We start from the raw sequence: 25,944 nt of genomic DNA, 5'->3' as shown, positions 1-25,944 counted from the left end.
TGTACTCATATGTACTATAGAACATATATCATGTAATATCCATGTCACATTTAAAAATCCAACCTGACAAGTTACTCAGTCCCACCACTGTTCCAGCAAATTGAGAATGCTAGATAAATTTTAGATTATTTCTCCAATAATAACATTTGTGGTAAATATTTTTTAATTAATATTTACTAGTTGTTGTGCTGTCTTTTGCAAATGATCTAATTTATCAAGATTTTCATTACATACCATATGGCTACAAGCACTTTGCTTGGTTACTTGCAGATTAAGTGATTCACCAAAGTTATTTTTTCACTAGATGTTCATTTTCACAGACTGATACAGAATCGGAAAAACTTAAATTCCACTTTCTTTGAGATTATTCAAAATTGGTTATATCTGGAAGTTACTTTTTTGGTTTGTTTTCATTGGAGTAAAAAAAAAAAAAAATCCCTGATGAAGAAAAACATATTCAGAGCATGAAGACGATTACAAAAACATCACTCTGAAATGAGTAGGTGTTTTTCTTCCATGTCAGAATCATTTAATATGGTTCACTTGAGGAAATATCTTTATTCTTGTCTTTAATTAAACATACTTAAAGTGAGAGCTCCAACACAAAAGAATTAATAAAAAAATATTCCCTGTATGCCTCAAAGCCGTATTGCACATTCAGATTGCAGAGAGTGATAAAATACTTCTCAAACAGCAGCAATTTCTTTCTAAATTGGATGTACTTTAGCTGCAGTTGCCCTAAACACCCTTTTGCTAGTCACATACTACTATGAGCTACCATCACAGATAATTATTGTAATCATATTATAATGCCTGATAGACCCATGCCCTTCCCCGCAGTTAACAAAAGGAAATAACTTGTCCTTTTATCTTTGGCAAAGGTGTCAGAGAGATTAAGCTAGTTCCTTACTGTGTTGGATACTGGGAGGCACTCTTTGTGAAACATATGTCTGCAGTGGAACACCACCACGTTGAAGGACTTGGATGCATCTGGGAAAGAGAAAAGTAAATTCATTACAACAGGGCAACGAAACAAATGATTTAGTGGCTACAGCAGTATATGCCTGCATTCTATTATATACATAGAAACAACAAGTAACATCTATCAAATTGATTTCCGAATTATTCTGGCTCATTTATAGAAACTATGCAGAGTGATGGTTTCAGGAAATGTGTCCCAGTGATGGAAGTACAAGATAATTTTATTCTGCGGCTTAAATGCTGTACACCTTTTCACCAGAAATTTTTCATGTCAATATGTGCTACATGCTAAATTTGGGGAGGGAGAAGAGTAAACTACCACCAAATAATTCAGCCATTTTGAAGAAAAGTTAGCAAAAAAATTTTTGTGCTAGTGTGGGGAGAACCAGAATATTAAGCAGTTCTAGCGTCTATACTGGATGCCATGATCTTGAAATTTGGCAAGAAGCTGCTGAAGTGCATGATGTGCCTTTTAATTACCACATGAATATTTAGCCCAGTTAGAAGCCTACATACAACATCCACATATTCAAAGAATAACCATCATCCACATTCAGTTCCTTGGCTCCCATTCCCTCGACACCCATACCTCAAGGCACTAGCACATTCAGCTCTGCCAGGTTTTCTATCACCATGTGACTGCTCTGGTCTGTATGCTGGCACATGTGATCATAGTACAGATGTTTTTATATATTTATTTATTTAAGTGGAAAAAAAAAAGTGGTAGAAATCAGATTAAAAAACTGTAAGTGATTCTATCGGTCTACACACACTCGGCAGACAAAAAAAATAGGACCATTCATATACGTTGTCTTACGTATTCTTGTTTGAAGATGCCACGACAGATATTCTCCTGGTAAAACTATTTCTTCTTAAGGTGCCCAACAACTACATTGGTACTTCTGAACTACATTTGCCTTGCATAATGTACATCTTCAAAATAATATCCTGAATTTCTAGTTTCAAGACTAAATTTAGAATGTTTTAGAACTACAGTCTGTTGTAAGATATTTCAAATATGACAGCAGTGACTGAGGCCAAGAGTTTTCCACCACTCAGACAAAAATTACATTCCATAAAACTTTATAATCTACAAGCTCAGCCTAAATCATTCAACAGAGTTGGACAAGGTTTGGTGGCAACATCTTAGTTTTGCAGTTCTGATAATCTTTGAGAATACATATGTTGATGGAATTTAAAGTTGCCTTCCATTCCATGTAATTCAAAACAGAAAATAAGAAACTAAAAAATGAGTAAGGAAAAAAATCTGGGTTTACTGCAACAAAAAGAGTTCAGATTTCACTCCACTCCCATGTCGGAATTCATAAGCAAGCTTTGCACAGGAGACTGAAATTAATACAGTGATTACCAACGGAGACTACTACACATTTCTATGAACAAATGCAAACAGTAGTTCCTCTAAAATTAAAATAAAATAAAAAAGACAACCTCTTTCTCTTCTAGAAAAGCATCCTACCTGAAGGAAGTATTGGAGACAGGCATGATTCACAGATATTCTCCTCTGGAAAAACAAACCAAATCAAACTTTGTTAACTAACTCCATGTTACTTTTTTATAAAGCAGGCATGAACGTACTGCTATTACAGAAATGGAGCTTGGTCTTAAAGTATTTTACTTAAAATGCCTAAGAGATTCTATTAAAAATTGAAGAGCAACACCAAAGCAGCATTTCTATTAACAGCATGAGAAATGTTTAGATCCTGTGATTCTAATGACGGCAGAATTGCAGGAGTGAGGCTGTCTAGGATCAGTGCTGTAGAGGCACAAGGTAAACTGGAAAAAAAGGAGCACAGGATGGGTGTCAGACTTCTCTGAAGCATTGCATAGCAGAAGCTCTGATCATCTGTCCTGTCAGCCTCTTGGTATTAACACTCAGCTGGTGTGAATTACAGCACTGCTCACATGCATTGTTAGCACCCTGCAAAATATTTTCAACTATTTCTGAAAGCTATCTTGTAGCTTTTGCTTTGGTTGCAGATTATTATTATCTGACTATCCCTGTTGGCACTCAACAGCATTTCTCACCTTTATAGACAAACTGCAGGACACAATACATTACTGGCTATGCAGAGATTGATCAAGAGAAAAAGTTGCATGCTGGGTCTTGTAGTTTTTGAGATATGAGTAGTTCCTCTGCAAAGGGGAAAGCAGCAAGTATCCTACTACACTACACTGTACAAATAAGGTACAATATTCAGGCTTTTCGGCAACTTCCAAAGTGGACGATCATGTGGCCTGGGTCTATAAACCAAGTAAAGGACTTCAAAACCTTGAAACTCACCACATTTGCTCTGTACCCACCGTCTACTAGAACACCCTTCATCTGAGTTCGATGCATTTTCTTCAATAAAGACAGAGAATCAGCAACAAGTATCTTCTTGCAACCTTCCCGCAGCAAGATCTGTTGTGCAAAGAACAGCAAATACAGCAGTTGTTGAATAGATGGGCACATCAACTATCTTGGCAAGCCTCCACTGGGTTTCTGCTGCCACAGAGAACATGAATGTTTAAGACATTTCAAGCTATTACAAAGGAGGGAAAGGCAGAACCGTCCTGTTAGCACCATCTCTACCTAAATGAAAAACCCACATTATTTAAAAAAAAAAAAAAAAAAAAAAAAAAAAATCAAGTCCTTTACCAACATACTACTGTCATAAATTATGATTTTCTTCCTATGAGCTTGTCTTAACAAAATACAATGGAGATGGATTTTTACAGTGCTCCTCACAATTGGTTTCCAAACCATTTCAAAACAACTTCTACCCATATCTTTATTGTCTTCTTTAGGAAAGGCATTTGATAATCATAAAACCTTCGTAAACACAGCCATTCAAAATTTATTTTGTTCAAACATATTTCCAAGGTGCCATTTAGTACGCAGTATTAAATGGCCATTCAACTAACCAGAGGTCCAGAGTTCATTCCTCCTTAGCAAATGCCTCGGCCCCCTTTCTACTTATTTAATATTTTTCATTAGATTGACATGTTGACATGTTTTTCATTAGCCTGACAGTGTTGTGAAACACAGAAAGGAATCAAGGGCATCAAAATTATACAGAGCCTTACTTCACAATACTTAATGAAGCAAGTATGAAAATATGACAAACCCAAATCAGTCTCGTGGAATTTTTCTTCCTCTGCCCAAGTTGATGTTTGGAAATTTGTTTTCTAAGACAACAATTCCTCTGAAAAGTGCTTTCAAAAGAGGCTCACAGTTAATTTTAAGCTGAACAACCCTACCAAGACAGTGGTATAAAAAGGTAACATCCATTCCTTTCTCCCGATTATTTGCATTACAGGAGACATTGAGCATTCTAAAATAGTCCAAGATACAGCTAATGCAATTACCCAAAAAGAAGTATAACAACAGATTTTACAGCCAGGTGAACACTGTCCAAAGCCCTATCTTCTCACATACACATTGTGAAGTAATAAGGACGCACTGCCAAGAATAATACACGGTTAAGACTGCAAATCTGATATGTATTAAGAAAATTAAATTGAGTAAGGCTCTAAGCATTTCAAAGTGGACAAGTCAGTGGATAAATGACATTCTCCAGTATAAAGACACATTGAGCTACAAAACATTTCAGAGCACTAGAAACTGAATGCAGGTCTACAAGACAAACACTTAGAAAATGAATAATTTTTATCTGTGATGATCTCAAGAACTGTTTGAGTATGTCTTTCCACTTCCAACTTTATCCAAGGGCAACAGAGAATAGTAAATTCTGTTTTAAATATAGAAAAATGTCACTACGTTTGAAAAAAAATACTAGAAACTTCTTGCAAGGACAGTTGAGTGAGACTACTTTTCAGAATGAGTGTTTGCCTGATTCAAAAATCTTCTCAGTCAGCAAATTATATCCTAAAGATAGTTAAATAACTTGGAGCAGATGAGGTCTTGGCTGTATACTGGGGTCTTTGCTAGCTGCACTCACAGCATAAGCAGATGAAAAATCCCATTGTTTAAATATAAGGAGCAAAGCAAGCATGTTAAATGAGAGGGGCGGAACAGAGATATAATGGGAAGAAGGGAGCATGATTTACTATTTCCCACTTAAAATATACTGTGCCAATAAGAAAACTTCATTTAAAAAAAGAAAGAGAGAAACAGCAGACATCATTAGGCCCCTGGAAACCCTCAATATTGTTCGATGCGTTAAAAACAGAAGTAACAGAAGTATCTTATGACATATCTTGTAAGACACATGCACTATCTTTCCCCCATTATTTAAACTCCACTAAGATATTTCCATATCACATTCAATGACTGTTTGTCAGACCTTATTTTGCTAGAAATGGAATACAGGAGGCAGCTGACGTTACATAAAAGAAAAAGTCACAATCAGGAATGTCAAGCCTCAAGGTAATAAATCTCAACACTTCTGCAGGGCTCAAAGCTGAAATGGATAATTTAAGAGTTACAGAAAGAGAAGCAGGAGACGGAATTTGGAGGTGAGACAGAGCAAGAAAGAATGTAAGAATTAACTTCTTTAAGGAGCGAGAAGGATATAACTGTGCACCCTAAGACTAGGCTAAAGTAGTTAAAACTAACAACAGGCATAAATCTGTAATGAAATCACCTTCTGAGGAGAAGAAATAGGATTCAGAGAGGATGAAACTGAACTTTTTTTACCCTTTAAAAGCATGATTGTAAGCACAAGCAGAACAGCACGGTATACCTACAGAAAGAAGTTTTAGGCACACATAACACTTTTTACTAAATTAATGAAAACTGCTGAAACCAAAAGATTTCCTGCCAAAAGGAATCCTCGTTAATTTTATGTCTGTATTAGGGAAGATGCTAATGCATAATTAAAATCAGAAGCCATAAAAACTTCTATTTAATTAAAAAAAGTCCTGATTTACAAATGCCTAACATTATTTTTAAGGGAAAACACTGCAGTATGCAGTTAATTTGAAGGCTATATTCAAAGCACTGGGAATAATCAGAGGCCTGGATTCAGCTTAGCACTCAAACACGTCCAAGATTCTCAAGGCCAATTAACCAAATGCTTCCAAACTGTGTCACGACCACAATTAAACGCAAGTTATTTTTAGTCTTTACAAAGGAAGGGCAGCCATCCCTCTGTGCAAGCTGCCACCTGCCCCCTAGTGCCTCCAAGGTGTCTGAACAGCAGCTTAGTTATGTTCCAGAGCAAACCCCCAACATTTCCAGCTGCTGTTTCAAGCAGCATTCTTCAAGGTTATCATCGGGGTCTGTTAGTTTGTAACCTCTGTCATGAAAGCACGGACGTGAATGCTATGAATGGATGAACCTCCGTTACCGATCAGAGTAACTGCAGGTTCGATCGAAGTTTAAACTAATAAGTCAACATTTGAGTAAAATGGCTAATGCCCAAACCCTAGACATAGTGCGTCTTAAGAAACTGCTTTTGTATTTTAAAACTAAGGAAAACAAATTTGAGAAGCCCAACATCTTTTGAAGTCTTCTTCTAACAATTTTCATACAAAAGGTGGGAAATTAGGCGTTTCCTTCTGAAATAAGGGGTGTGGTGGTGTATTTAAATCTTTTCCAACACCACAAGCATTTCTGAAATTTTACTCAGGTATAGACCACAGCTGAAAAGACACCTATTTTATACATTTGGAAAATGTAACAGGCTTATAACGAACTCACAAGCATGCAAATAGGGGGATTTTGCTATGAGCCTCCTCTGAGAGATTTAAGTGTGATACAGTGCTTCAGAAACCTGGAGCATCATTACATGACTTATTTTAAGAAAGGCTCCTGCATTCCTCCTTCGTAAGTTAACACACCACTGTGTAATCAGATACCAGAGACATAAACACATGTGAATAATTTCATAATCTTTTCCAATTTAATTTCCAGGGAACTGAATACAAAAGGCAAATACTAGTTCAAGGGTACATTAGAGAAAGAGGGTCTTTGTTAAGATCAAACTGTTGTACGACTGATGAGTTTCAGGCCAAAAAAGCTGTATAGAAACAACACCAGCAGCACTGGTTTCACTGAAAAAAATAATAGTTTGAATTTCTATTTTGCATAGCAATACTAGTAAATGCTGGTTTTGCTGCAGTTTTCAATTAAGTGGATTACTGCCATAATTGTGTTAGGCTAAGGGAGGTTTTAAAAATAATTGCACTGGTAAATTCCTAGCGCGAAAAGAGGTTCTGTATGAGTCTCAGAGAAGCAATGTCTATGTGTGGAAATCAAATAGTGCTACACCGACAACAACTTTTCAACTGTGTGGACATAAAGTTGAGTTCTGATTCTGTGTGTTTGAAAACACTTTTAAATGCAAGCAGTAAAGATTAAAATAATTAAACCTTTGTCAGGGTAACAATATGACTTGACTCAATTTGTTTAGCTTGCCATAGATTTGAATAGCATTTAGTTATGTTGAAAATGTTGACGGAAGAATGGTGATTTATTTGCCAACAAATAAAAAATGTGCTAAGATTGTGTAATTTCTAATAAATAAGCAGGTTTCTCCTTAAGACAACACACCTTCAGGAGTTTATAAATTCAAAGGAAGCAGTCTGTGGTCTATTTTATCTATAAATTTATGGCACCAAAGAACTAGATTTCAGGAGTTAGGTATAAAATATAATAAAAACCTTTTAGACTACACTTTACTTGATAAATAATCCTGTTAAAATTCAGACAACTATTACTTTGTCTTTGTTGCCTTCATAACTTTCTTATCTATGAATGTTACTGTATATAAACACTAAAATCAGTATTATTTCAGCAGTAAATAAACTTCCATCACTACAATAAATCAGTGTCACTCGATTATGTACTATGGTTTTAATACATTAACTCAGATGACGACAAAGAGAAAAAATTATAATAAATGATCCTCAGGAGAGAAAAAACAAACAAACAAAAATAAAAACACTTGGAGTTTTAATCTCAGTTCAGAAAACTACTTTAACAAGTACTTAAATCTTTTCCTGTTTTGGAAAATACTTAAGCGTATGCACAGCTTTAAGTTCATGGAAGAACTGCATTTCCTGAACTTGGAAAATAAAAATAGGTATTCTTGAAGAAGAATAAGGCAGCTTAATAGACCCCTACTTGTAAAGCAGAGCTGTAATACCACAGCAGGAGTAAATAAGTAGCACTTAATTGAAGTTGTAGCCTAAGAACAAAGTCTCATGTGCTCTACATTTTATTTTTACCTAATAGAATACCTAATCCTATCTTAGTGCCATGCTTACTTGGTTGGTAGCAAACAGGTTTTAACTCCTTTTCAAAGGTGAAAGTTAACCACATCACTTTAGAGCTGAGGTGAGCTTAGAGAGCACACAGAACAGCTGCACTGGTTCACCTCATTAGTGGTAATTTGTTAAAGTGAAGTAATCAGTCTGCAATATGCCAACATTAATAAAAACTTAAATTATTCAGGGAAGATCTGAGATTAAAAAAAATCCTACAAGTTCTGGTGCATTAGTAGACTTCCTTGCTGGATTCTCTAGTGCACACTGTAAGCCACATATGGCATGCTTTGGCAGCCACTCAATTTGATTCACTTGGTTTTGCTGTGATGTAAAAAACTGTTTTCAAAAAGACAGAGTTTGTCAAAGGCACTGCTTTTAGCTCCTACCCATATTTCAAATCACAGCTAGTGTAAAGTTTACTGCTAAGGAAATTTAGGAGCATAATAGGAAACTTGTATCTGCATATTTATAGAAGCATAAAACAATCTTATCAGGGCTTGCAAAAGGAGGCCACAATTAAATAATACAACAGCACCGATGTAATACCTTCGGGGGAGCCAGCGTTATCAAAAGATCAGCACAGTTTTTGTGTTAGACAGTGACTTGAAAGCCAAGCAACAGGTTCTAACTTCACCTGTGCACTTCCTTTGAGAATCTTGGCACAAGATTTTTTATTTTTTTTTTTCCTTTGAAAATGGGAACAATAAAACTCAAGTGCATACAGAGCTTGAGATCCGAAGAGATGAAATTACAGAAAGTCCTGGCCAATGAAATCTGGATTTCTGGTGTTCAAAATGTCTGGTACATTAGGTGAAACAAATCAGGAAGTTTTTACCAAAATGCAAAGAGTTGTGCCAGGCCAGAATAGAGGACATGGACTTCTCACCATGAACCTACACAACATGATGCAAAGGTGTAACCAGGCATCAGACAAACACACCAAAACTAGCTTTAAAACGGGTAGTGAGGCAGCAGTAATGATGAAGCTAGGGCAGAATTGCCCTCAGCAATGAGAGGCCACTTAGACATTTACCTGAAGTCCCAGCCATGTCCTGAAGCACACACTGAATGCAGAAGAAGTCCTACTATAAAAAACTGAGGTTGCCAATCTAAGGCTACTTAGGTGAGTGTGAAAGAGCTGCGATCACATCTCTTAAATTTCACTGTAGACACACCATCTGTTCATAAACAATGCACTTTACATTGCCTGTAACACTTCCGAACAGCCTTAAACTGTAGCTTACATTTCTCTAAAGAAAAATAGTCCCCCCTTTTTTGACTATATTGTTTTGCTATCGTACAGGCACACCAAGTGCAAATTACATTGAGCTTCCCTAATTTCTATTACTCCTATGAGATCTAAATTTTAGCCCTAGAGCTATCCAAATCTACTTCAAAATATATTAACTTGATAGCCATGAAGCATTTCAATGCTAACAGCAAATAATTTTCGACATCACTCTGAAGGTTAAATACGTCCTTTTAATCTCAAAGTAATTTTGTTAAAAGATATTGGAAGACAAAATGATTCTTCTCTCCCCAGAATGTGACCAAACAATGTCATCAGCTTTTGGTGAAGCCACCCAATATACTTTGCATACATGTAAAGCTTCAGCTATGCACACAGCACTTTCTTAGTCTGTCTGCAGACACACCAAAAATTACATTTTGATTTCAACAGAATGCAGGAACAAGATGATCAGCAGTGCAAGCAGCAGGGTACTGACAGCAGCAAGTTTAACATGCAGCCTGCTATTTAGCTAATATCATTTTTGAAAGCTATTAGTATCTCATGAAGTCAATTAAAGACTGGAAGTAATGTTATAACATGCAGTATATGCAAACATGTATCTATATAGCTCTGGTAGCTCCTCGCACATAACGAGTGTCAGGAGAACAAGACACATAAAATGATCCTTTGAAATCCTGAAAGTCATAATCTAAAGCCTGTATGATAATAAAATAATGGAAAAGCCTTGGGAAGGCTTAAACCCTGCCTTTTTAAAAGGTCTTCTGACACCATGGAAGGCTCTAGCAGATATAGGCTTTCTCTGGCCTGGTAAGAGACCAACCATGACCTTACTGAAAACTCCCATGCCCATCTATTTGCTAGAGATGTCCAAAGACTAATAGAGATGGGAAACAAATGTTTACGAGGTTCAGAAAATTGGGAGTTTCAGCTGCTTACTGGGCCATGTTTTCTTGGACTCCGCATAGTCAGAAGCATTCAAACTGCTCTATGTCCTTATGTCTCTCAGTAGAGGGGTGCAGAGCAGCATCACAGAAAACTCAAGTTTGGGCCTCCTTTGGTAGCAGGGAGATTTAAAGCATGCAATGCAACTCTCTCTGTTGTTACTTTCAGGAACATTGAAGGGTACGCTTCTTGTAAGTTCTTACAAACACGCATCAGAAACCAGTCATGTAGGGAATGCACATATCTGAATAATCATGCTGGGATACAAACTCCCGTAATGCAATGAGCAGTGCTTTTTTTTTTTTTTTTTTTTTTTTAACATGCATAGACGTCAACACATTCTACACAACAAACATGAATTTGGTTTTACAAGTTCACCTTCCTTTAGTTAGTATAACACAACATACAGCTCTAATACCTGGTCAATGTTTTAGTGAGTGCATGTTGTGTTCTACTTCCTCATCAGTTGGGCAGTATAAACTAGTCTGAATCACCCAAGATCCTTCCTTCTACTTACCCACCAGGCTTATGACAGCCTGGGAGAGATTTAGAAGTGCTAGAAGCCATCAACAGAAGAGACTATTCATCTTGACAAATTTCTACCCTTTTTGTCATAGTTTTGTACCAACCCGCAGTGTCAATGACAGATGTCTGAACAAAATCATCAAACCTTCATGACAGCCATTACTCGTGCTGTTCAGTAGCAAAGTGGTTTTGTTGTCTCTGAAAATGAGTATTGCAGGAAGAATGCAACATTTACCTGCAAGTTGTAGTCCTGAAGAATTTTCACTAGTGAGTCCCTCAAGTTAGGAATCTCCATGCCTTCCTTAATGCGGTGGATCAAAAGAATGGGATCCACATGGGTTCCAATATTGTTCAATAAACCAGTAATAAAAGCTGTGAAAACCAAGAGGCAAAGAAATTAAGAAAAAAATCCAGCAAAATACCTGATTAAAGGATGCTTTGGTGACAAGCTACAGGCTTTGGTGGATTCTATAACAGTTCTCTACTAAGAGATAACATTAAGCCTCTTTTATATAGCCTTCAGATGTTTCTTGCAGCTGCATTTACTCAAATACAGGCCTTTGAGTAAGAGGAAGATAACAGTTTGGCAATTCACAGAACTTCTAGGGTATGCAGAAAAGGTAACAGAGTATCCACCACAAAGCCACAAGTAAATAATGCATTTCAATTCAATAAAAAGGTCACTCAAGAAAACAGAGCCAGAAATTTAACTACATTATGTCACTATTCCATTCCCAGTTCCAGAGTTTAAAAACAAATTTTCAAGCACTTAACCTAACTCAAACATGTTTCTAAACATTGGTGAGAGTGACACAAAAGTCTTTTGCTTTTTGAATAGTACCTGGCTAAACGGAACATTAGAAGGATGAGCCTCAAGGCTGTATTTTTCTTCAACCTCCAAAATTGAGGAATATCACTGGAGTTGCTCTGCATATGGGCAGATGGAACTGAGAGAATTGCTTTGAATCCCTTTTGCTGTAAAGATGTCACTGATTGTAGTGATAAGTGCATTTAACTATGGGTAACTTGAGAATGCCATTCTTCTAAAGGAGTAACAGATTTTGGTTGCTGCTTCCTGTCAGAAATAGTGGGCAAGAGATGAAAAGATACACTAATTCTACAAGACATTCAATGCTTTGGAAAAGAGACCCCAAGAGAGACTTTAAAGCCTAGATTTAAAGCCCCAGAAGAGGCTGCAAAACTAATGGAGTAGATAGTTAATTCTCTATTTTCTCAGTCACGTTAACTCCTCTGAATCTGCCTCCTGAACAAAACTGATGTTGCTTATGAGATTCTGACAGTTTCTGATTCCATCTAAACTTTAAACTTGAGTAGCTATTCATATAATGGATGAAAGGCAAAATGCGCTCATTATTACAGATCTTACCTTGGTGCCACAGAAACAAAACAAATTAGTTATTCTGCTGAGGGGCAGAAAGGTGTAGGTTCTTAATTTTCAGAATTTCGAAGGGAAGCAGCTGCAATAAACGCACTATACAACATCCTCATCAAGTCTGCAGACTGTGTTTTGAGGCTGTCTAAAAATAAAGCCTTATTCTGTCAAATTAAAAGCACCATTCTCCCCTTAATTTGTCATTAAGGACATAACTATGCAGAGCTTAGTCAATGTTAAATCTCTAAGTTCTCATTCTGTAGCATGCCCACACGGTGCCTTACTGGAAGTTTTTATGCACAGTAGGAAAGCTATGTTGAGCTCCACAAACCAGAACACCTCCCTGGCCGTCCATAAACACTTTCTCTAACATGCATGTGGATAATTCAATCCTTTAATTGCAATAGCATTCCACAAAAAAATACACATGAGGCTTTTGAGAAATTATCCCACTTACGTGGTTTGTCGATAGAATATAAAATGAGGTCTTCCCAAAGTTCTCCATCATCTTGTTCCTTGGCAAATTCAATAGCTTTATCTACATCTTGCAATTCTTCCATTATCATCTTCAAGGCGCTGCGGCTATTACCCATTCTGCCTAAAAGGAAAAAATAAGTAAAGAGATTATAAATCCTAAATGCTCATCCATGCTCAGTGCTGTAAGAAGCTCTTTCAATATGAATTTTGTAAGTGTGAAGTTGCCTCAGACTGATTCAACCAAGACCAAATCTAACCTAATCTGATGTAGGAATGCAAATCCCAGAGCAGTCAGTATAACCTGAACAAGTACTTGGAGCACTTTGCTGGACTGGGACCTGGAGCCTTTCTTAAGGATATGTTGGGTCATATTAGGGGTTCTGAACTGCAGCAACATCTAAGGTAAGGGGGAGTGTGTGTATGCGTATGCATGTAAACTATGACATGAAATACCCCCTTTAAGAGCCCGCATAAATGATTTGCAGGAAGTATAGCACAGTTTACACCCATGGAAAATTAGAGGAAGAGCAATATATAGTAGAAACACTGAACTATTCTTCAAGCAAGCCTATCCTACTCTGCTCTAAAATGGTCCACAAAACATTTTCCTTACTAAAACAAAGATTGATTAAAAAATGCTTTCCATTTTGTTCATGACTAATACATAAACGTATATAAAAATCGTAGTCTTACAATGCTTCTCATTCAGAGGTAACATCCTTGGCCTGCTGGGGGAGTTAATTTACAATTAATTTTATTAGAAAAAGAAAAGTAAAGAGGCAACATGAGCAATGTTCTACCTCAGCAAAAAATAATGTTAAGCTTCTGAGATGTATTCAGAATATTTGTTTTATTTCCTGCCTCTCTTCAAATTGACAATATTGCTCTTCTCTTGGAGATTGTCTCAAAAATAACCCTCCACCCCAAGCTGTTCTGCATAGCCCCCCAACACCTCCAAAACCCCAGAAAAACACCAAACCAGAAATGCAGTAACACAATATATAGAGTTAAGACATCATATGAATACCCCAGTGCTTCATTCTATTTTCTAAATGATGTCATTTGGTCCTACTGACTGTATACCAACTTTCTCTCTGGGAAAGCATGTTAAACGATATTAGACAATGCATCATACATTTTTGCAGCACAAACTTTAACAAAACTAAAAGCGTGATGTAAGTGTTACTTACTCAGAAGATAGACTGTCTCTTCTACAAAGTTCCTCTGTTGACAGATCTCAATCAGGGAACCATGTAACATGATATTTTATTGATCACAAATGCTGCAAGAGACTTAAAGATACTTTTCCATGAAGTTGTGTTACTCATTTTGACAGGAATACAGCTCCCTTAACATGTACTGTCAGGTCCTCTGGCATTAATTAAGAGCAAACACTCCATGGCATTTTTTTTTTTTTATTTTTCTACAAGAGTAAATAAATCTCTGGGACAGGACTGGTATTTCAGTCTGGATTATGCCAATCTCTACCTTTAAATCTACTGGCAACTTCTTTCTTCTGCTTCCAAAAGTTGATTAATCCAAAAGCATTAAGGTTATCTGCTGTCAAGACCTGCTTTCTGTGGGTGGACTGATGAAGTCTCTAGTGATGGACGTCTACTTGACATTCATTCATAATAAGCCTGTAGATCTCCTCAGGGTAACCAGAATGGCTTTGGGAGTTAGAGACAGCCCTCCAAATTTTGTACCACTGACCTCCAAAAAGACAATACAAAAATAATCCAACCCAAGTATAAAAGAATAAGGAGGAAGCATTTATTGTAAATTTGGTTTAAAGACCCAATGGCAAAATACCATAAGCAGTTACTGAATCTGTGTGTAGTTGACAAATACTGAGCATAACTACCAAAATTACCAAACTGATTACCAGCAAGTTATTAATAACAGAAAATTGGCAGGGCTGGTGTGCCATAAACGATGCCATATCCGTTTCCAATTTGGAAGCAGAGAAAGCAAACTCAAGATTCATGGCATTCCTCTGAAGGCAACTGTTCACTAATGAAGACTTTCACAACTGGAAATCAAACTATAAATGTGTAAGACACAGCTGCAGCTAAAGATGTAAGTAGGGATTAACTTTTCCTTCCATTCTCAAATTATTTCAGATGGGTTACTATGAAGATTAGAGATAAGGACAATGAATTTCAGGGTAGAGGTAAGTGAATTACCAACCAGATACTTCAGGGGAATGAAGGTATGAATAATACTAACAAGTTATAAACACAGCTGACAACTTTTTTTCTCTCCACTGAGGAGTTAAACTACAAAGTACCAAGTATTCAGTTTGTCTGGGTGCTGCACGTTTATTGACTGTCCTGCTCCCTCTAGAGGAAAACAGGGAACACTCACGCTTCTCTTTCAGTTCATTCTACAAAACATTTGCTAAACTGCACTTGAATAGAAGTGGCTTACTTTTAAAGAACAAGAACGATTTATTCCTGCCAGTTTTATAATTTCCTTAAAGCAATAATAAGTGTGAATTTGTTCAAATATCAGGGGTTTTTGCAATTTATACAATGCTCCGCTTAACAGGAACCGAAACCACTGGTAACTGGGATATTCTTGGTCCTCTTTTTATTTCCTTAAAACAAAGGTTTCTACGTGCCAAAAAGTGTTACTATATGATATGTATGGTAATAATTATAATTACAGAATTAGCAGTGACTGTAAATTCAACTAAGTTTTATACAGTGTTGATACCTTTCCTCTCTTCTTTAGCTTCTTATGGAAACATAGTAATGTTTTAACATAAGGTTAGAATGACACTTTTTCTAACATCCTTTTCTCTCACTTTGGTGATTATTGCACCACACCTTCCAAAGCTTCACAGGTCTCTGACATATTCTTGCTCACAGCCCATAACTTCAGCAGAGCACTGCCAGCAATGTGCTTGCATCATTTAAATGCAGCACTTTTCTGCACCACCCATCGCTGGAGATAGGTAGCTAGATCTGCAATAACTAAAACTAATTTGCACCAAAAGGAAAATTTAAGGTTTTATACATAAAACCATCATCACACAAGTAATACATAAGGCAAAACCCGCAAATAATACATAAGGCAAAACCTAAGAGAGAATCAGAGAGTTACAAATGAATAAACCAACATTATAGACAAAAGTCTCCATCTGGAAACCTCTAAGGCTCATTGCCTAAAAAGATCACTGAGATAACCTAGTTTTGTGCAACAGTTTCAACAAAGACTAAGCCTGCAATCCTAACAAAGTATTTTCCAGTGTTTCCTGCTGTTGCACAATAAAGTTGACAAATCATGCAAAACGAGAGGTGCCAGGACCAGTACTAGTTCTCTTTAGAACATCAACCATGTAAAATGCAATATTCAATATTACATTTAAAACTACTCTACTGGTGTCATCGTTATAGCTGCATGCAGAGAGGCGTACTTTCACAAAGTCTGCTCTGCTCGGCCATTAACAGCAACAAATACAAGTAATAAAATACTGACCCAACTAAACAGGAAAATTTAAAATTTCCATCTGATTCACTTTAATTCAAACAGGGGAAAAAAGCCAAGAATGCCCTTAACTTATATTGATTTATTTTTTAATTTGGCAAGAAAGGGCAAGGAAGGAAAATGTAAAAAGGTTAAAGAAAGTAGAAACATAAAACCCCAAGTCTACCCCTCTGTAAAACCCCAAGCCTACTAGCAGAAGTACAAAGACAAAATACTTTTAGCTCTGCTAGTTCAGTGACTGTTATATTGTGTATATTATCTGAAAACAACTTAGGACCTTAGAATAGAAAGCTGGAAAAACTCCAGTTAGAGCTACTAATTTTTCAAGATCTAACACTGACTAGTCCTAGATTTGGCAAAGTGATTGCTGGTTTCTTGCAACCACAACCTGCTGTCCAGTCAGGCCAGGCACTGATGCGCAGATAAGCTGTAGGTACGCATCAACTGTGAATTCAGAACTTCTGCACTAAAAATCCCCACCTGCCCTGTGAGCTGGGAGGGGAAGGTCTGAGCTGTCAGCCAGCCCTGCAAACTAGACTTCTAAAGGTGACGGTTGCAAACTCAAAGGTTCTCCTCCTTTTGGCAGTAGAGGGCAGTACCAGACATAGTTACAAATTCATAACACTGTAAGCTACAGACCTAAAAATTGAGGACCTGTGTTTAGATTTTGGGGGCTTACCTTCTCTAGTGGACAGTGCGTGCTGTCTCTGAGAAATGGTAGTAAATTTGGACGATCGTATTCGGCATAAAGGCTGATCTGTTTCTCATGATATCGCTGGCCTTTATGGTGGTCTCTCTTGAAAAGCTTGTGCAAGTACTAGGAATCAAAAGAGAGAATCAGGAATCAAAAGAGAGAATCAGGACTCAAAACCACTTAGGCAATATTATTTGTTCTCTGCTAATAAAAAACTCTTCCTAATTTCCTCAGGAATGTGCAAGCACAGACTAAAAGGCACAGAGATTAAATCCTGATTCAAAAGACTAGTTTTACACTTTTCTGAAGTACCCTCATCACAGCAATTTCCAAAACCAGATCTATAAAGCAGATTTTCAGCAACAGTTAAGAATCTGTCCTTTAATCTTCAATGAACCTACTGGATTTTGACTTCTACAGAAAACTTTGGACAAACATGTCAAATGAAGCATTTTGGGTTTATAGATATGCTTGACCATTATAGATAACTATAGATCAAATTTTTTACCACATGAACAGTTTTAACCAAAGCACCTCAAACTATAAATACTGGGGCAAAGCTCCTTCTCTCTAGATGAGAACAGAAAACCCTTGAGAATCATCTGGACAGTCACTTTTAGGCAAAGGGAAGCAGCTTCACACTTGGAAACTGATGCATCCCTTCCATAAACTGAGAGTCAGTCTGTTGTCTGTGCAAAGCTCTTGGGCTGCAGACTTCATAAAGCTGCTTTCTATAAATCAGATCTCTAACACATAAACCCGCTCTCCACCAGCTCTCTGCCCTGAGCCCCACCTGTACACAGCAGCAAGTTAAACTTCCCTCCCTAATACAGCCCAAGCCCACGATTACACATTACGTATTCCACTGACAGCACGTTTAAACAGAGGAGGTGCTTTTGGAATAGCACTGTGGAGCCACAGCCTTACAGCGATATTGTAATTCTGCACAAACAAGAACAATCCTGCAGCATATGGAAGTTACAGCTCTAGAAAGACAAGCAGTTCACTGTCTCTCTGGATCAGCAAAACGTGCTTCAGAATTGCACCCAACATCTGAAGCAAGAAGTAACTGACTAGAGAAGACAAATGTCTGCAATGCCATAAGGAGTACCTCATGGTATGTGAAGAAATAAGCAGTATGTTATCAAGTTCTCACAGGTACTCATTTTAAAATAATTTTACTATTGTAAAAATGCTATAGCCACATTAAAAAAAAAAAAGGATTAGTAAAAGTAGCCACTTTGGCTCTTATGATTTATGACATTTTAGTGTCAAGTGCACTTTGACAGGGCAACCACATCTGCAAAGGATATGCCCAGCAAAGAGTTATTCAGCTCAACTTGAAACCAAAAGAATATAGGAATATTTACCACATGCTGTAGCTCAGGCCTGTTTTCCAATTCTTCAACGACTCTGTCAATCTGAAAGAAAACAAATAAAACCCAACAGATTAGCAAACCTGTGATGAACGTCAGATTTACAGGACTGAAAGGTCGGGTGATAAAAGCAAGCATTGGAGTGCCATGCCATGAACTTGTTATACTCACGGCAATTTTATCTTCATTATCCAAAAGCATGTCTACTGCTTTCTGAAGTAAAGAAAGAGAACCCAGTTAAGAAACAGGTTGACACATTTTCTCGCACTCTATATAGCATTGGGCTTGTTCACTGATGGGTATCAGATGGATATTGCAGACCTACTCTTTTCAGCAACAGTAATTCAGAGAGCAGTTTGCATAACATCAGCATTCCCTGACAGTACAGCATTACAGGAGAACACATCATGTATTCTTCCAGAATACTTCTCCTAAGTTTCCACATTAATAGCAATCAATACTGTGCATTTATACTGCAGGTTCAGTATGCCCATCGAATCATGGGTCACAGAAGGCCACCGTCAAATGATGTAGAAATACTGTTTGTCCCACTGCAAAAGGGAACTGCAGGGTGATGGCTGTATAGGAGACACAGGACTCAACTTGCCTTAGAACTGGATTCCTCCAAAGTCTATGCACACCGATACCATAACACAAGCATACAAGGCCATGTAAGCAGAGTGGCCACCAGGATTCTGGTTCTGCTTCCTCTTAGAAGAGCAAATTTTGCTCCACATTCAAAAAATACAAACCTAGAGATTCCTCATATGATTTACTCTATTTAATAAAAAAAGAATTATACTTTTTTCCCCCATGTAGTTTAGAACAGGCACATTAAAGATTATCATCTTCAGTACAGATGGATCCATGTTTTAGCTCCAGTGCTTAAACAACCACTGCACTGAAAGAGCAGATCTACTTCGCTTCCCTGGAAGGATCACACCAATACTCATTTGCTGAGGCTTTATAGCCAGCTGGGAGAAAGAAGACTGAATTCAGCACGAAACACATACTTCTCATTTTTGGAATTTAGGTTAATAACCTTGCAAACTTTCGAAAAAAAAAAAATTGTGAGCACAGGTAGCTTTTTCCTCAATCCTCCTAGTAATGGGGGGTGGCTTTGGAAGAAACAGGCAAGCCCAAGATATCAATACCTGGGCTCCAGAACTGGCACCTCTGACAAAACTTTTGTGTTTTTAAACCATGGAAGAGGCTTTGAGAGACAAGGTATCATAGAATCATAGAATGTTTTGGGTTGGAAGGGACCTTTAGATGTCATCTAGTCCAACCCCCTGCAGTGAGCAGGGACACCACTAACTAAATCAGGTTGCTCAGAGCCCCGTCCAACCTGGTCTTGAATGTTTCCAGGAATGGGGCCTCCACTACCTCTCTGGGCAACCCGCTCCAGTGTTTCACTACCCTCATTGTAAAGAATTTCTTCCTTATATCTAGTCTAAACCCACCCTGTTCTAGTTTAAAACCATTACCCCTTGTCCTGACACAGCTGGCGCTACTGAAAAGATACTGAAAGTACGCTGGGGCCTGATGGGATCCACCCCTCCTGCTGGGGAAAACATGTCTTTGGCCATAAGCTGGTGGGACTGATTGAGAGTCATTTATTTTTACGTCTTAAAATATCTCTAGTGGAAAGTGAACATATAATCATTAAGATCGCCATACCTCTGAATCAAAATCCATGAGCAGAACAATTTTGTCTCTGATAGAACTGAAAAGATTGTGCTTGTGGATCAACTGGAAGACATCCTTATGCCTCAGAGTTAGGTAAATTTCTAGGGCTTTGCCATAGCGCTGGTCATAAGTATACCTGATAAAAAACAGTGTTATAATACATGTGATCATATGTATTTAAGTGTAGGAAAACTACCTAAGGGGGAAAATATAAATATACTCTAGGACGTATAGCTTGTTACAATGCTACTTGATCTGATGAATATCTAAACAGTTGCTGTGATTCACTTTTGTTAAAAGGAAATAAAACACTGGGCAACATTAATTTCAACTCTGTTTATATCCGCCACCACATTTGTGTTCTGACCTGTGGTTCTCTGCATTTTCATTTTCCCGTTTTCAAACCACAGGGGAAGCCACACAAAATGCTTGCTTTTCTGTTTGTGAAAACTAACTGGAACTCTCTTCAGAGCTAAAAAACATTGTTCTCTTAAAACTTTGGGACAGACTGTAACATAGCAATAGACAGTAGTTCTGCTTTCTTCAAAGAAGCAGTATGAAAAGGACTTAACATAGGAATCAGGCTGAGAAAACCAGAGAGCTTTATCTCTGTATGATGTAGCCTAGAACCAGATCAGTTTTGGCACATTTTCCAGTCACTTATTTCCAGCACACAATAAACCTAAATATACTACTTTTGAAATACTGGGGAAAACCCCACGATTTTATTTTCCTGTGGGTAATTCTGAAATGCACACTTCACAAAAGAGGCTTCCTCTGACAGCATAAAGAGGAATGTCAGCTATTTGCTTTGGAAAGAGGAGTAGCAAATCCAATCTTATACTGAAGTCTTTGCTTTCATACTCAGCATATACTTTATACAGAAGGGAAAAGAACTGCTAAGCTGTGCAATCAGCAGAGTGGTGAGTAGAGAAAGCTGATACTCTGTAGACTGCTGCAAAACAGGTGTTTATGTTAAGAGAGTTAGGCAAATATTTATAAACTATAGCATACTATTTCAAGATTACTTTTTGTAACAGGAATTTAAAACTGTACTCACAATTCTGCAAGTGTTTGTAGCAAAGTCCTGTTCTGTGGGTCTTTCTTCAGGTGATCCACTACAGCTTGAACTATGATTGTGTTGTTGTAGAGATCTCCAGGCCACTCTTTTATCAGGGTTGCAAATCCCTAGAAGTATAAAAGATTGTAACAGAAATAGAAAGAACTGCCTAAGGAACATTTCAAAACATCAAAGCTTCAGCTAAGCCTCTCAGATGGTACCTGCTGTGCTTCACCTCTAAGCCACTTTTACATGCCCACAGATGTGCATAGTGCAGAACACAGATTTTCCTTCTTAGGGCAATTTTATTAAGATTCATGAAGTTGGGTCTCTTTCAGGTGCTGTGTGCTTTGTGCAGCACCTCAAACACTTGTACTACATTAAACAAACTAAAAATAATAGTATTTGTAATAAGTAACCAATCTTATGGTATTTGCATGCTCTGAAGAATATTTTACCTGTTCTTTTAAAATCTAAACCAAAATTCATCTTTTTAATATTTTCATTATTATGAAATCGTCCATTGAAAGTCTGTTTGAATACAATACAACAGAGAATTTGCTATCAGAATTCTGCATTACTGAGGGTGTTTTGCTGGCAATAGCTATTACACGTGGACATGTCAGGCTGCGGTACCTCATAGTCACTCTCCAAAAACTCATGCAGGACCATTTCATAGATCAGAGGTTTCAAGACCGGATCCCGTCTGGGCAAGTAACGACTAATTGCCTAGAGCAACAAAGAGAACAAAGCGTCAGAAGGGGAATGACATGCAACACCCTGGTACACTGACGATAGAAAAAAGAATTATGAAACAAAAAACAAAGCTATGTGCAAAACATGACTCTTGGTAAACAATGGAGGCGCTGTATATTCATATTTGTAAAAAGTATCCTAAAGTTATTTACTTTAGGAGTGTACACATTGGAATTGTATTACTTATTTAAAAAGAATTTTCATTAGAAAGACAGTGGTAAGATACTAGTCAGAATGGGAGTATCAGCCATTGCACTTATAGAAGTCTGAATATTTATTGCTAGTCATTTAGAAAATAAAACCCACAAAAGACTCCTCAGAAGGAAGTTTTCAAAATCCATTTTGTCCAGTCTTGGTCTTACATCTTGTAAACAGATGTAAGCATTCATTAGCTGAAAAACATGTACTTTTGACTTAGGACTTTCTGTGAGGTCACTACATTTTATGAAGAGTTCTGCTTTGCCAGCTATTTTTACATACCCAAATGAAAATTAATTTGAGAATACATCTCTCCACGGAAAGGGTGAAGGCGTGTGATCTGTTGCTCTATAGGAGGTGTTAAAGAACTGCATTCTGGCAGGCAGGAGATGAGAACCTGCCAGAATGAATCAGCTCATACCCTGGAATTTCAGCACAGCATCTTATTAGCACTATTATTCCACGCAACTAGAGGCCAAAGTTATTACTGCTGCCAAAATAAACCCTACCACTGCAAGCTGCGTTGGGACTTTGGGGTTTGTAGCTGAAGGCCCAACACTGATGAAATTCCTCCAAACACTCAGAGGTGTTGCCTGTTGCCCACTAATGGCACACGGCACAGTAGCATTTTGTTACTGAAGTTGCATGAACAAAGCAGGAGAAATAACATCTCACTACATCACTTTTTTTGCAGTTGTACAGACAACGACGACTATTCAAAACAGCATCTCCTAGTATTTAAATCAAAGCAATTGCCTAAGTTACATATTTCATTAAAGTCTTCCATCCGTAGGTGAAAAAGGAGCCAAAAATAAAAGACCAATAAAAAAACATTGTTAATGACTGTGCAAAAATTAAAAGTTCATTGCTCACAGGGGACCTCTTCTCTCCCCACGCTGTTTGAGCTTAGCCAGTCTCTGAAACATAGCGTTCTGCCAACATCAGCTCCCACCATCTGTCACAGAGTTTAGTAACTAACTCAGGGCACAGTCTTGCCAGCTGCCCTGGGGAATCATATTCCTGACCCCCTCAAAAAGCCCTCTTCCGACCATAAAGAAAGCAAGCTGGACATCAGCTGGAGGCTCAAAGGCAGAGGACATTCTTCAATGGCTGTTTTCATACCCATGTTCTACCTTCCTGCCACCTCCTACATGAACAGCCTTGTCCAATAGGCTTTGCTGCAACTCTTGGCTGTGGTTCGGCCTCATAGCGAGCTGCGGAGCAGTGCAGCTGCCTCGTTGCACGGAGGCCAGCCTGCCTCGGGAGAGAAATCTCTCCTGCCCCAAGTCCCACTGCTTTGAAGGAAAAGCTCAAACACCTCCTGCAGTTGGGCCCCCATGCTCAGCAAAGACTGAGAAGCATCCAAGTTATTTTTAAGCTTAGAAACAAAGGTGAACTAAGACCTGTCCTGGAGGTTACAAACTCTTCCTATTTTATTTTTAAGCAGTAGTTATGAAGCAAGGTCAGATGAAAAGCTCCAGAATCAGGATGCCTTTGTTTCAATTCTGGAACCACGTGGTGAAAGTGAATTTAAATAAAAAGAGGATACTATTCACAGAAATATTTTCTTCCTTTGTTTCTTCTTAAGACCTGCTTTCAGACTTTTGATCAATAGGTGTAAGGACGGGCTATACACAAGTAAGTCCATATAAAAGTTGACATGAGATAGCCTAAAGCATCTCATCAATAAGCCCAAACCACAATTATTTATTCCTCAGAGGGTACCTATGAGATGAAAGAGGCTGTCTGGATAATGCTGCTCTATGCTATGCCCACCACAGTCAGGTGAAGTCTTTTGTGTGTCCTCTAGCCTCATTGAAAGCATTGCTACTGCTAGTGGATCATCCTGCACCCCTGCTGAAAGTCACTGCTGTCACAGCACAGTCAACAGAATGGAGCATATCCCTCATGCCACAACGGCCAGCACTCGCAGAGTTTGGCATCTTCCACCAAACCCACCTTCCTTGGCTGTTTGAACTGAGAACCTGGATTTTACACTGAAGTAACTTGAGCACAAGCATGTAATCCCATCAAGTCACCACTGCTAGAGAAGGAAAGGAGCAGATTGTTGCAAAGTTCTAAAATCTTGAAGCTGCCATAACAAGGTTTTCTAGAGGACATTAAGCAAAGACAGAAGAGACAAAGATAGCAAAATGCAGCCTCTGGTAGCCAAACAGGACCTTTTAGTACAAAACACTCAATCCCCCCTAAACCCACAAGCAAATGAACAACTCACATGTGCCACAGCCTTTGACACTGGGGTATCGCTAATTAGTCCCACTACAGGAAAGGAAATTTAAACCTTTAGTTTTACTGCCACCTTAGTTATTGGAAAATCATGTTATATTGGAAGTGTCAGATTTCAGGCAACCGCTTATATGCAGTGCAAATTCTTTAAGAAAATTCCCTTTCAAAATATACTTTGTCTCCAAATCTCAAAGAGAGTCTCCTCATCAAGGCTTAAACCATTATAGCCCAGTTACACTACCGTGTTTAATACCTGCTGGTTAGATAAATAGGTAAAAATTCCAAATAGCATACAAGTGGCCCCAACCATTTCAAGAACTGCTTCAGTTTAGATCTGGCTTAACTTTGTTCACCCTTTATGATATTCAGGTATCTTTAGGAACTTGAGAAAAGTTATATGCAATTGAAATAGTGAAATAAGAAAGGAATCTTCTAGAACTGCAGCTTGAAGCTGAATAATGTAACTGACTGCATCTAATGTTTTTCTAAGTCTGCTTTCAAGGGGCTGAAAACAACCAACTGTTTAGAAAGGCAGTAATTTAGCAGAGATGTTTTTGCAGCAAACCTGCAAATATTTTTATATTTTACAGTCTGCTGGATGACATAAGTGGAGACAAGAAAAACATCCATTCCAGACACTTGCATCCAAAAACCAAAATAAACCCAAAAGGACTAAGAAGCAATGTATCAAAATTTCACCTGTACTTGCACTCAGGTCCTTTATTGGTTTGAAATAGAGACAGAAACATGAGATTTCATCTTCCAAAGTTGCAAAGAGTGCACCGAAACACTAAGAACTCATACAAAAGGCAAGGCTGTTCTCCCACTGGCGTGGCTCTAAAACAAAAGCCAGACATTTCTGAAAATTGTAGTGCTGAAACACTTTCGCTCTTTGAACAGAATTAAACAGCTCAAAACCAGCAAGGGACTGCATGCTGTGAGATCTTAATAATATGTCCTTTTTGGCTCATTGAGTTTGAATAGGAAGACATAAAATTCAGAAATAAACGTACAAGTGTTACCAAAGGGAGTGTGCATAATGTTTTCTACTGGTTTGGCAGTGACAGAGCTATAGCCTTATGTCCCAGGCAATTTATTAACTGAGAATCTCAGATTAAATGTGTACCATTATGGTAGCTGGCTTGTGACCAGGGAAAACACAAGACAGGGCAGACTGCTCCTCTTTCTCGCCACCATTTCTAGCACACAGAGCAGGTTTTCCCTGTTACTTTGCAATTTAACTATTCTTTGACACTTAAAGCTGTGGCTCTGTTGCAAGGGACTTAGATTTTTCAGGAAAGGCTGGCACTCACAGAGGCTGTTTTCCTTAAGAGTCGGGGTAGGATTTTTCAGGACATATTGGAAGGGAGTGAAAAGTAAATGGGAAGGATATACTTAAATGCGACCATCTTTGAAAGTAAAGGCCTTGGGGGTGGGTCTTTTACTTGAGGGCTGTCAACAAGTTAAAAATAGGTAGCTGAGCACGTGGATGTGCTATGCCTCCAACCCTCTTTTACACACATCAATCTGAATGACAGCTGTACAACTAGAGATTTAGGGCAGGAATTCCAAAGGCAGGGTTATATCCTGCTACCACACTAGTGCCATTACATGTGATCCTTTAGATAC

At 38.0% G+C, this 25,944-nt stretch overlaps 1 protein-coding gene across 1 annotated transcript in view; it reads right to left on the bottom strand.

The window, feature by feature from the left end:
• VPS41 (VPS41 subunit of HOPS complex) overlaps nucleotides 1-25,944 on the bottom strand; it is a 106,999-nt gene that overhangs the window by 1,521 nt on the left and 79,534 nt on the right. The window contains exons 17-28 of the mRNA XM_009641558.2: nucleotides 21,751-21,843; nucleotides 21,115-21,242; nucleotides 20,046-20,190; nucleotides 18,537-18,578; nucleotides 18,360-18,410; nucleotides 16,974-17,112; nucleotides 13,994-14,047; nucleotides 12,784-12,924; nucleotides 11,169-11,305; nucleotides 3,304-3,403; nucleotides 2,459-2,503; nucleotides 911-990 (exon numbers count right to left, since the gene is read on the bottom strand). Of these exons, the coding sequence (XP_009639853.1) occupies nucleotides 911-990; nucleotides 2,459-2,503; nucleotides 3,304-3,403; nucleotides 11,169-11,305; nucleotides 12,784-12,924; nucleotides 13,994-14,047; nucleotides 16,974-17,112; nucleotides 18,360-18,410; nucleotides 18,537-18,578; nucleotides 20,046-20,190; nucleotides 21,115-21,242; nucleotides 21,751-21,843 (1,155 nt within the window). The remainder of the gene's footprint in view (nucleotides 1-910; nucleotides 991-2,458; nucleotides 2,504-3,303; nucleotides 3,404-11,168; nucleotides 11,306-12,783; nucleotides 12,925-13,993; nucleotides 14,048-16,973; nucleotides 17,113-18,359; nucleotides 18,411-18,536; nucleotides 18,579-20,045; nucleotides 20,191-21,114; nucleotides 21,243-21,750; nucleotides 21,844-25,944) is intronic.

This window comes from Egretta garzetta, unplaced genomic scaffold, assembly GCF_000687185.1.
Source record: "Egretta garzetta isolate BGI_Z169 unplaced genomic scaffold, ASM68718v1 scaffold127, whole genome shotgun sequence".
In the NCBI taxonomy this organism is placed as follows: domain Eukaryota; kingdom Metazoa; phylum Chordata; class Aves; order Pelecaniformes; family Ardeidae; genus Egretta; species Egretta garzetta.
This window is presented reverse-complemented; position numbering and strand designations above follow the sequence as displayed.